Source organism: Theobroma umbraticum, unplaced genomic scaffold, assembly GCF_002168275.2.
Source record: "Theobroma umbraticum cultivar Fairchild unplaced genomic scaffold, ASM216827v3 scaffold_147.0, whole genome shotgun sequence".
Lineage (NCBI taxonomy): Eukaryota > Viridiplantae > Streptophyta > Magnoliopsida > Malvales > Malvaceae > Theobroma > Theobroma umbraticum.
In genome coordinates this window covers 2898357-2910505 of record NW_018397259.1, presented here as the reverse complement: position 1 = coordinate 2910505, position 12149 = coordinate 2898357, and the positions used below count along the sequence as shown (strand labels likewise).

At 34.3% G+C, this 12149-nt stretch overlaps 2 protein-coding genes across 3 annotated transcripts; both read right to left on the bottom strand.

The window, feature by feature from the left end:
* Positions 1–913: 913 nt before the first annotated feature.
* On the bottom strand, positions 914–6174 carry NUDX23 (nudix hydrolase homolog 23). 2 transcript variants are annotated; one of them, XM_021426542.2, is made up of 8 exons: positions 5688–6174; positions 3970–4101; positions 3006–3082; positions 2668–2803; positions 2432–2572; positions 2255–2313; positions 1819–1928; positions 914–1450 (listed from the first exon to the last, which is right to left on the bottom strand). In XM_021426542.2, exons 1-7 carry the CDS (start codon positions 5943–5945, stop codon positions 1868–1870), a joined length of 864 nt encoding a protein of 287 aa, XP_021282217.1. In that variant the 5' UTR covers positions 5946–6174; the 3' UTR covers positions 914–1450; positions 1819–1867. The 2 variants fall into 2 exon arrangements, with proteins under 2 accessions (XP_021282217.1, XP_021282216.1); XM_021426541.2 differs by having other exon boundaries at positions 1825–1928; positions 5688–6173.
* A 384-nt stretch (positions 6175–6558) lies between these two features.
* LOC110415399 (Chaperone DnaJ-domain superfamily protein) lies at positions 6559–10931 on the bottom strand. The gene is made up of 6 exons (XM_021427044.2): positions 10602–10931; positions 9399–9476; positions 8415–8544; positions 7716–8019; positions 7496–7550; positions 6559–7137 (listed from the first exon to the last, which is right to left on the bottom strand). The coding sequence occupies exons 1-6, from the start codon at positions 10719–10721 to the stop codon at positions 7063–7065; spliced, it is 762 nt and encodes a 253-aa protein (XP_021282719.1). The 5' UTR covers positions 10722–10931; the 3' UTR covers positions 6559–7062.
* Between the last annotated feature and the right edge of the window lie 1218 nt (positions 10932–12149).

Here is a 12149-nt window from a genome sequence, read left to right as displayed (position 1 = left end):
GCTTTTACTCATTTTTGGTGGTTATTAAACAAGGAACATTACCTACAACAACTCTCCTTTGCCTATTTCCCAACAAATCTGCTCTTCGTCCTCAATCCATACCCCATCACCATTCTTTACTCTCAAAATTTGAAATTCAATTATTTCAATATGAACAGATTAATACTCATCCTAATATACCTTTTCTAATGGAAAATATGCCCCAATCTTCCGCAGGCGAAGCAAAAATCCAACTTCTCAACCTTCAGATTAGCTCAAGTACGCTCCTTCCTTTTTCCGTCGGTCCAGTAATTGCTTCCCTACATCCAAACTCACTCTAACCCTTAAGAACCCTCCAGGATCCTCAACCTATCTTCTGGCCAGTTGTTACTGCATTTTGCCTCGTTAACAAGTCTGATGGAACATTGAGGATCTGAATCCAGATGTGTATTCCTGCGACACAAATTTCACTTGCCATACATTCTGGTAGCCATTCTTTGAGAATCATACAACAACCCATTGCAGACCACGGCCCCTTATCTAAAGCCCTCCTTATTTTCTTCCCACAGGAGAAATAAATAGTTTAAATATTGATAACAGGAGCGTATGCCTAGTTAGGCCAAATCCAGAATCTCCTTCAAAGAAATAGTTAAAATATTGATCAAGGAAAATTGGAATCCTACACTTTGAGCAAAGATATCATACATCCAACTATAAAATTAAATGCTCGCATGCAAATTGAAATAAAAATTTAATTACAGATACAAAGCATTTCCCATTTACTATCAACACAAAATATAGCTTTTTCCATTTATTTTTTTTTTCCTTCAATAAAAATATCTAGCTATAGTCAGAAGTATATCCGAACAGACAAACAGGCAGGGAAAGAATCATCTTGATTGCCATTCAACTCATATTTATTCATAAAAGCAACTAAACAAGTTAATTAGTAGCCTCCAAGACATTAATCAATTGAACAGTAGAAATTACAAATCTCTCTTGTCCATCCAATCAAATGAGTATTTTATACACAAAGTAAATATAGTTAGATCGAAGTTCTCTTCCCCGAGCCTTCGAAAAACTGTAAATGGAACAAACTAAAGGCAGTTGCTTCTCGGATCAACCGAAGCATTTGAAATCACCTTTACAATAAACCAAGCTTTTAAGAGTCTCCAAATCTCTCCTACCATTCCTCTTTACAATACAACTACAAAGTTTGCAGGGACAAGAAAATGGAATATTTGCAACATACATAATTAATCTACTAAATTCCTTGGTCAAGAAGCATGTTTGCAGAAACAAGTCTATATACAGATTTTGTCAGCAAAATAATCCATTACCAATTTCAGTAGATACACTTGCTTCCTCCAAATTCTTCACACTTCATAAACATGGGTGGTTGACTCATCCTCAACACCATAAAGTCATGTGTGAGACTCTGACAATATGCATTCTGCCCAAAAATCGGATCCTAGAAAGCAGAACAAGAGAAAACAAATAGCTTAAAATGTAATCATTGTTCAAAAAAAAGAGAATCAATTCAATAAAATTTTAGATGAGAGAAACTGGATATTAATTACCATATAGAAATTTTAGCAGATTAGAAACAAAACAAAATGAATGCCAGCATTGATTATTATAAAAATTCTAGCAGAAGAAAAAGGAAACTACATGTAAGGCATCTCATCAACCCATCCAGATATTATTTTGTCACGTAAATATAGTGATTTATTACTTGAAAACCTCAAATACCAATGGAAGTTAAAGCACCAGACAAGCAAATTCCTCTCAGGAAAGAAACATTAAAAGAATTTCACTTCCAACTGTTCAGTATGTTACCCTTACAGGCATTCACTGGACAAGGTGTGGCAAAGGAATCAACTGTATCTCATGCCTGCAAATGATAGTCAAGAGTGAAGGCACGAATATCAGATGGCCCTGTCCCAAGCCTGCCAGCAAATATCAGAAACAAAACACGATAATGGTAAGCTTTCATAAAATTAATAATAAAACAAAAGGTAAATCAAAGTCACTGAGGAGTGAGCAAAAGGGCAAAATTCTCTATCTCTTTGATAGGTCACATCACAATAGGATTTACTGCAAAAGTAGAAAGGAATCTCAACATTCACACAGCCAATCCAAACAGTTAGGCAAGAGAAAATGAAACTGCAAAACTTAAAATTGCACTTTTACTCTTCACCAAACATCAGGAAACAGGTTTTCTCCCAATTTCACTGTTTATGTATCCAAAATAATAAAAAATATATATATATACCTTTTGTTAATGGTACCATAGTGAAACTTTATTTTTCCAGATTTAACATCTTCAATGTACTGCACCAACAGAAATACAATACAATTAATTAAGATTTAAGCTAAATGGTTGATGAGAATAGTAAAATAAATTTTAAAAAGATTTATTTTCATCAAAACAAAGAAATAAGGCTCTTACCAAATTCAACGTAACAAAAATTGAAGAAAATGCCAAAGAATCAAAAGGTATATTGTCCAATTCAAAGAGACAGCACTCGGATGACTCTGGTCCCGGTGAAAAGTGGGGCTTCTTCAGCTTTGCTAAGAAGATTATGTAAGTCTGCTCCAAAAAGAGACAGGAATATCGACACAGAAACATCTTCAGTAAATGCAGAGGAAATAAAAGTAGAAGTAATAAAGGATGCTCTCACTAACTTGGCCAATAAGAGGAATGTCCAGTTGTGCAAAAGGGGACACCACTTCCACTTCAGCCCCTGCTTCTTCCCAAGTTTCCCTGACTGCCCCTTCTGCAGCTGACTCCCCAATTTCCAGGTAACCAGCAGGAAGGGTCCTACATTAAGGCCACCAGGTCAACTCAAGTTTTTATATTAGCCATCAGAAATGGTAGAAATTAGCTACTTGACAAGAAAGGAAAGTGCTAGTAGCCTATATTCAATGCACAATTAATCTCCACAAGTAAATAACCAAAAATTAAGAAGAAAAACAATATGTGAATCCTTTCCTAAACCAAATTCCATTCAGTACATACATACCAAAGACCATAAGAAGGTTCAATGTTTCGCTTGCAAAGTAGGATCTTTTTCTCATGCTCAATGAGGCAACCGACAACCTAAAAGTATCAATTGCAAATAAGAATTAAGTATACAAAGTAGTACACATTAAGAAAGGAGAACAGGGATTCAGAAGACATGCTGTCGCACATTTATTCAAATCATTATTTCTCCAGTAACCATCCAAAATCACAAGGAATACCACCCCCATCCCCAATGCAAGTGGGCTGTTTAAGGAAGGAGGCAAATACCATACTCTGACTAGCATGAGTTAGAGTTCATGTCAGACATTGACAAAGTTATTCAATTTTGCAAAATGGTAAAGGCAAAAGGATCTCAACCAACTAATTACCACTTTCTCCAGGATACAGAAAAATAAGACCAACCCATGCCATGAAAAGCACCCACATTTACACATTAGCATTTTGAAATAACCAGCGGCTGCAACCATTTAAATAAACGGATAAAAGGAGTAAGCTTGGAATTAGGACACCCCGTACTGTGTGTATCCTAATTCCTAATAAATAAATAAAACTCACAACTACAGTAACCATTAAAGATGATCAAAATAAAATAATTACATTTCACTTTGAAGTTGTAGATTAAGGTAGGCCTTCCCATGATCCGTTACATTACTTTCAAAAATCTTGGTAGAAAATAGGGAAACAATCATAAGATCATACACTGAGGAATAGAACAACCGTTGTTCTAAAAAATAATAATAATAATAAAAAGTAACCACATCCTATATAAAACGTAGGGGGCCTTCTCTTAAGAGATATAAGAAAGCACAGCAACATCATTAGTTATCTGCATGATACCCATACATCAAAGTGAAGAAACTGGAAGAGGCAAAGGCTAGAACACCACAGCTATACTCAGGCAATAGCATGCCATGTCGCAAACAGCAGCTACATTCTAAATTTGCTGCAATAAATGAACATACCATTTTTGGATTTTGATAGGCAATTTTTCCACAAAGAGTGCAAATAGCTCTTATCTTCTCCTCTCCGTCAGGTATTTCATGCTTTGCTGGCCCACCACACCACTGACAGAATTTGATCTTATGAACATTGCCCTGTAACATAATATAGATTACTCAATCACGGACATACAAATAGGTATTCTACTTAAAATGTTCTTAGTCTTGACCTCCAGGGATACATATACCAGCACAGTGGGAGAAAACAACTATGAATAGCGTCTATACAGAATGTCAGAATCCATCTTTCAGTTATTACTTCATCAAAGTGATTTAGTTTTGCAATTATCTTGTTTCTGAGAACGGTTAAGAGTACCATCATCACTAAGAGTTTCAACAATAATAAACTTTGAAAGAGAAATTAATGACTGAATACTCAACAATAGAGCACGTAAAATATAATTCCAGTGCTACTCCTTCAAACCAAGTTAAATACTATAAGAGCATAACAACCACCCAATAATAAGACATGAGCATCCACAAAGGAGTACATCAAGGCATACTGTGTGCTTTAAACTTCCTAGAAACCTCCTTGCCTCATGCTTTATTGCTTGCAATATTTCAGAAATCAAGCAAAGGAGCCATTTCTGACTAAGATAGAAATCGGACATCAAACATGACATGAGTGGTTTTTCCTTTTGGCCAGGAGGAGGAATATTGGGGGATCGGGGAAGGGGTTGCTTGGGTTTGAATCTAAGCCTACATGCCTCACTAATGATCCTAGTTGCCACCAGGCCAAGTGCGGCTGGCAAACATTAAATGAGTTTGACATAGCCGGAATGACAGGGAGCTACTAATATCTAATATAGAAAATAATTAACAACTACAAGAATAAGGGGGAAATTTTATGAATTTTATCCACAGCATATTAGCATCAAAATGGTGAAAAAAAAATTAATTGCTATCAAGCAAATATTTCTAAACAAACATATCAACTAAAATATAGACGATCCAAATAATAACTGATATTCTTATCTACAAAGGACAAAGTAAAGGAGCAAGAAAAATTGGTAGTGTAATTTTAATGTTTTTCTTTTCATCATACTGCAAAATGGTACAAAAGTTAAAGTTCAAATCATCAAGAAAATGGAGTTTGAAAAAACTGTCCAAACTCAATGAGTATATCCTTTTTTTGGTCAATATGAACCATATTTCATGAACCTGAAAATAACTGCCTAACGTGCTAGAGAACTCAAATCCAAGGGTTGAGACAAAAAACCAGCTAAATGCTATTTGTTTATCTATGAAGAAAACCAAAACTCTAAACGTACAACTGCACCAAGCTCTAAAATCACTGTAAAATCAAAATCAAACATGGTTGCCTTATACAATGAATCATCCAATTGATAGCATAAGTATCAATGTAGGTTGATCCTATTATTATAATCTGCATTAACCAAAATTACATTTCCATAGGCAATTAATCCAAACCCACAATTCAATATTCCGAAAAGAGTTACTAGAACCAAGATAAAACCAAGTTCACCACATGAGCATTTGAACCCCGAACAAACACTTAAGTTTTTTGGTCAAATTGGTAATAATAATCACATACAAAGCATACTACTACATAAAAGTAAATTACTTAATTAATTGCCTAATTACCCAAAAAAAAAGTCAATTTTTTCTATTAGTGCATGTTAAATAGACCACAAAATCCAAATTCAGAAGAAAATACTCACAGCCGAATGAACTGCAACCGAAGAAAAAGAAGAAGAGGATGCAGGAGCATTTGAGTTGGACTCGGACTGAGTCGAGAACATTCGAATCAATCTAAAAGTCAGAGTTTTTGGAGTCCAGAAGGGATGCAGAAACAAAGAAGTTGAGGTGTCGCTTCCTTTTGAAGAAATTAAAGAAAACCCATTACCAGAATGAGACTTCTTTAATCTTTGAGAGATAAACCCAGATGAACAACCAAGAATTTGTATAGCTTTTAGCATTACGAAGTTAAACAATGAGAAAGAGTGAAGAACGGGGGAAGAAAGTTAAAAAAGAGAGGGAGGAAATTTAGATAAGTGAAATAAATAAATGGGTTATTTTGGTTTCAGATGATGATACATGAATCAGAATAATCCATTGTGGTTGGTCGATTGTAAATGAGTTCATCCCCGCTTCCAGTCGGCCCTATTTGACTTGGGTGTTAAATGCTTAGAGGAGTAGGTTCGTGTACGAGTGCTTTCTGTGATGCTCAGGTTAAAATCCTTTTGACTTGTGAGGATAACTCGAATCGAGTCGGGTTGAATTTCCAGCGAATTACTCCAAGGTCATCAATTGTTCATTTTCTGTCACATTTGTACTCCATGAGTAGACACTAATTACCTTTTAGCTTTCAAAGAGGGTCAGTTTCTTCTTTATAGTTTTCGATTGAGTTGGGTTGGGTTATGAGCAGGGTCAACAAGATTAGTCAGGATTTTAGTTTAATAGTTACAAGGTGAGTTTCAATTATAATATTCTTTCTTTTATGCAAAAAGGGTACTCGAGGAACTACCACTATCCTTTATAAACCTTTATAAACACAGTAACAAAGTAACCCAAATTTAACCATCACCATTTCTAGAACATAATTTCCTTCCTGCAATTTGAATCTGTTCCATTATACATGTTTTCCACCAAGCACACATCAACCTTGGGCAGGCAAAGATCACTCCATTTCCCTATAATCCCATCCTCAGCAAACCCGGACTAGATCTATAACAATCTCTGCTGTGAAACTAGGAAAGGATGACAGTATTTTGAATATCGTCATCAGACCCCTGTCAGTTCTGGTAAGCAACCCGAGATGAGAAACAAATAGGCTCATTCTAGTCATCCTTACGAATGATATAAATTATTACGCATTTAAATGTTAAATCACAAAACCACCATAGCTGGTGGTCATGCCACAGTAGAAATGGGGGGAACGGAACTATATTCGCATAGCCAGAGCAACAGGACCATTTTGTCAATGAATCTAAACTACAAAAGTTGATCTGACTGCCATAAACATGTCAGATTTCCTGCTTTCCAGAGAAATGCAGTGGCCTGAAGAAATCTCAGAGCACATGCATTGGAGAATCCTCAGTTCATAGCCAACTTATCACATAAAGACTGATATGCTGAGTTGCAAAGCTTGAATTTCTCCTCTGCAACAGCCTGCTCAATGTGCATTTGTTTGTCAGTTTGCTAAAACAAGTTAAATAACTATGATAATACGGACAACAGTAAAGAACATATCAGTTTGAAGCCAACAAGCAATTATTTTTGTTAAATGAAAAGTCCATTATTTAAAATGTAGCATTAAAAATCGTACAAGTTTGGTTAGATAAATAATCAGTGTAACTGCTGCGCTATGTTTCTAAAACTAGATGATAACAACTATTAATTTAGACTTTAGATATCAAAGTACTTTTTTTTATATATAGGGATGATCCTGAATCTTCCATAAAACAGTCCAAGCTGTCCAGCACACTAAGCAGAACAAAGTACCCTGATGATTGGGAAATGTTGATACCTTGGAAGAGCCATGATGACGATCTGGATGCCATTTTAGTGCACTGATTCGATATCTAAAAAATTAGAGAATAATGCAATCAGACAACATAAAGAAATATCCTCTAAAATTCAGCCATGGTGCTTTCAACAACAAAAACAATTTACAAGGTTATTGTATGTAACCCAAAAAACTAACAAGAACATACAAGTGTATTTGAAAAATGCAACAAAGAACTCACGCATTTTTAACGTCTTCAAGTGTCAGAGGACCAGATGCACTTAGGCCAAGGGCCCGCCTATCTGCAGCTGTATCTTGGTCTGAACTCTCAGACGTACCAGGTTCTGTTGAGGAGTCAGAGTCCTCATTAAATCGATATCTCCAGTTCCAAGATTGCTCATAGTTATTTGAATATCTGGATGAGCTTCTCCATTGACGATGCTCCTCATTAATGAAGGACCAGTAAAAGAACCGATTTCCACCAAATGCAGACCTAAATATAGTCTCAATGTCGTCGTCGTCGTCTTCACAAAATTCAAAAGGTCCTGATCAAGAGTTTAAAAAGGGTGAGCTTCTGGCACAGTACCCAGGAGAATGACATGCTAGTGCACATAATATTCTATAACCACCTAATGAATTTAATTAAAATCTTCTGAACGAGAGCATAAATTGCTGTGAAGTAATAGAATGACAATCATATGCTTAAAATGGATCATCATATCCAAAAATGAGTGATCATTATCAAAGTAAAGCCATGTGTAAAAAAAATCAAGAACTAAGGTTTCAAAGTCACTCCAGGAAAATTTTGAAGAACAAAATCAGTCTAGAGGCTCCTTTAGATGAGCATCATTTCATATGTCCTATAATATATTTATAGGTGTACCAATGACATATTTTAAAAGATTAAAATATCATAAAGCAAAGTCTTTCTCATCCTTACTTCTTCCCCTGTACTGAAATCCCCTATTGCCAGGCCGATCTTTTCTTGATCCCTTACTGTACTGCTTTTTAAACCAAGAGGGACCTCTGCTAGATGATGGATCATCTTCACCAAACTCATCTTTCCAGCTCTGAAAACAGGAAGACCAAAGCACAGTTGAATCCCTTTCAATCAAAGATATAATAAAAACAAAAATATACAAATAAGTTAAATATACAAAGATTCCTAACTAGTGAAGATAAACTTCTGAATATGTATGAAGCATTAATAGCACAACCTAGAGCATTAAAACTTGGAATTAATAGCTATTATATTTAGAATTAAACATGTTATGACGATTTTATAAAAATTAACCTTCTATCTTTCCTACAAAAGCTAACAAAGAATTTTTATGCTGATTTTTTGTAATAAGGACAAAACCAACTTTAATGAATTCCATCAGAAATATCAACTAAAATTTGACTTAACATGCCAAACATTATTTTTAGTAATTCCCTATTCAATAATATAGCATCCTCGATTGAAGCTATCCACAATCCTAATAGATCAGAAAGTAGCAATATGATCATCTTACATTACTAGATTTTCACCAAAGGATCAAGCTTAACTGGCAAGTTCATGGATATGGATCTTGACTGCATTAAGTAATAGTTCCAATTCAAACTAACAGAAATTTAGGAGGCCAATCAAGGTCACCGTGGTGCATGTTGGTCCTGCACATCATCTGTGACTGGGACTCTGAAAGGTCCTGGACATATATACGTGCATGGGAATCCCAAAATGCAGGATAACTCCCTTCAGCAATGGAATGGCCAATGGCTGCTATTAGAGCTATCATTGGGCTCCTATCAGTGGAATATGGGCCACTGCAATACAAGTCATCCATAATGCAACTTTTGAACCCACAAGGATTATGTTTGCTTTACGATAAGTGCACAGGTTTTATTTAAATTTTATAAATAAGTCATCAACATGAATACAAACCTCAAATAAGAAGTCTGCATAAGCACTAACATTTCGCAATAGTTCTTGTTTTCCACGCAGCCTTCTAGGCCTCTTACCCTGCAAACAAAAAAAAAATTACTAGAACTGCATAAAATTATCATTCACAATTTAAAAGATAATAAGAATAACAACCAACAACAATGAATTTTACAAGATTTTTCTATCTATGTTCGAAAATGATTAACCAAGTGAAAAATAAATACTCCTAATGGAGTAAGAATTGGCAGAAAGCAATCAGCAGATAAATCCTATAATACCTAGCAGAAATAACATCCAAGGACGATCTTACTGCTTAGAAAAAAGGGGAATAAAAGAATGTGCTTAAAAGAGTGAGACCAATGCTGAGAACAAGTAAACATACTCTACCAGTACAGAACTAAAAGAAAAAGTGAAACCTGAATCCAGTCATCATAGAGAATTCGGGCAATCTGCAATCAACTAATGGATACTTCAAATAATAGCTTATGTTCATCTTCACTGACTAATAATCAAGTATTCAACAAAAATGTTCAACTCCCAAGCATTCAAAAATGCAAATCCATTCCTTTCAATAGCTTCATCCAGTATCATATGTCATGCAAAAGTCTTTTTCTCAAAACCACAACTCACACTGCCAACAGATCTCAAATCACAGTTGGCTATTCCACCGCAGATAGTAAACCAATGACTGCTAGTTTCATTTTCTAGAAACATATTCAGACATTTGATCAAGAGAGCATTATAAGCATAAGAAATAGCCACACATAATACTTTATACATACATACCAGAACAAGCAAAGAAATATTAGAGTTTTTCATTAAATTGAGAGTAACAACATAAACAAAAGTCCCGTAAATTGAAGTCAAATGAATGTCAAGGATGATTACGATGCCATGACATCTAACCATTCAAAATTCGAACCAAATTCAGAATCTCCCATTTGCACTAAACGAAAATGTTTCATTTTGCACTGAATGATCTCAACTTGACATTCTTTGGAACCCCAGATAGCAAAAAGGCTCCTACTTTATCTCGGATTGTACAAACATTCTCTTAACCCAGATTATCTAATCTAAGACACCATAAATCATCAAAAAAACAGCAACATTTCACAAAATTAAACAAAACCATAAAGCGAAACATGCTAAAAAGCACAAAAATCTTTAATCATAGAATAAGAGAGAGAGCAAAAGGAAGCTTACAAATTGCCAATGAGTGCGTCTTTTATGTTCGAGAACGGGAGTGGAATGGAAGAAGGCGGCCCTTAGGAAAAGATAGCTGCTTTGTTGGTTGAAAATTGCTGCTTTTATTGCCCTATCCATCCTTCTCTACCCAACAAATGAAAAAAGCTTACGTCTTCGCCGAGATTATTTTAAGAACGAAGATCGAAACTCGCCGCCCGGAGACAAGACAGCTTAGAACAACAACATACCGGGTGTCTCGCAGACTCGATTTTTTCGGGAGGGTCAGTGGGTGTTAATTTTTTTTCTTTTTTACTTTTTTTACTTTTACCGCGCTCAGGCCTTTCCTTTTAGTGGATGACGAGCCCTCATAGATATAATTGAAAACAATATTAGAATATCAAATATCAGAATTTTAATTTAGAGGTGTCCGTGGATCAAGTTCCATGCTCAGGGCCGTCAGCCCAACGAAGACTTGGCTCTAGACATAATATTTGGCTCCAGCCAGTCAGGGTTAGACAGATTATTATATTAATAAATATTTATTTTTATTTAATTATAATTTTAAAATATTATTATAAAATATTTTTATAGTTTTTTAATAATAAATATAAATTAAACTGACTAGTCGAATAAAATTTTACTATATCAATTTTTACTTGTAAAAAAAATATTGACTGATATTCAATGTAATAATAATTTATCTTTTAATCAAGATCGAGAGTTATTTTCATATAATAAGAATATCAAAATTTATTTAGAAAAAGTGATAAAATTTGAAAGCTTATTTAATATTTTAATGAACTTTTAAGTTATAACATCAATACAATCCAAATAGGATATTAACTTTTATTTTTATTTTATTAATAAAAAATTTTTGTTGTTCATGCTTTATCTCATTATTTTTTTATAAAACTAAGGTGATATTTGGTATTTTATTAGAAATGTGATTATTGAGAATGTGATTGTTGAAAATATGATTACAAGTATGTGATTATTAGAAAGGTAACTTTGTAACGTTTAGTATAATATGAGAAAGTAATATTGTAAAGAATGTAATTATTGAAAAGATTATATTGTTTGTTTTCTTTTTAATGGATAACGAGTCCTAATAGATATAATTGAAAATAAAATTAGACTATCATATTTCAAAATTTAAATCTAAAGGTGTCTACAGATCAAGTTCCATGGTTAGGAGCGCCAAATACCCTTTATCTATAGATAAATGGAAGATAGTGTTGAATGTTTATGCATGTTTAAAGGCTTTCAAAAGCAAAAAAGGTTTCTAAGAGTTATATAAACTTGTTTTCCATGCAATTGCTATTTAGAATGTGTTTAAGTTTCATGTTTCATGACCTTTAGGGTTAAATAGTTTATAAATGGCATGAGATTCTAAGTGCATATTTACAAAACACTATCTCCCTAGGCTTGTCTTCTTCCCCATATCTATTAATAGAGTTTTATGACTCACACGTAATTTTCTTATACTATTTTTATTGTTGATCAATGATAGCCCTTTTGATAGTAACTAATATCACAAAGACATGATTTGTTCTTCTTTTGGTAAGT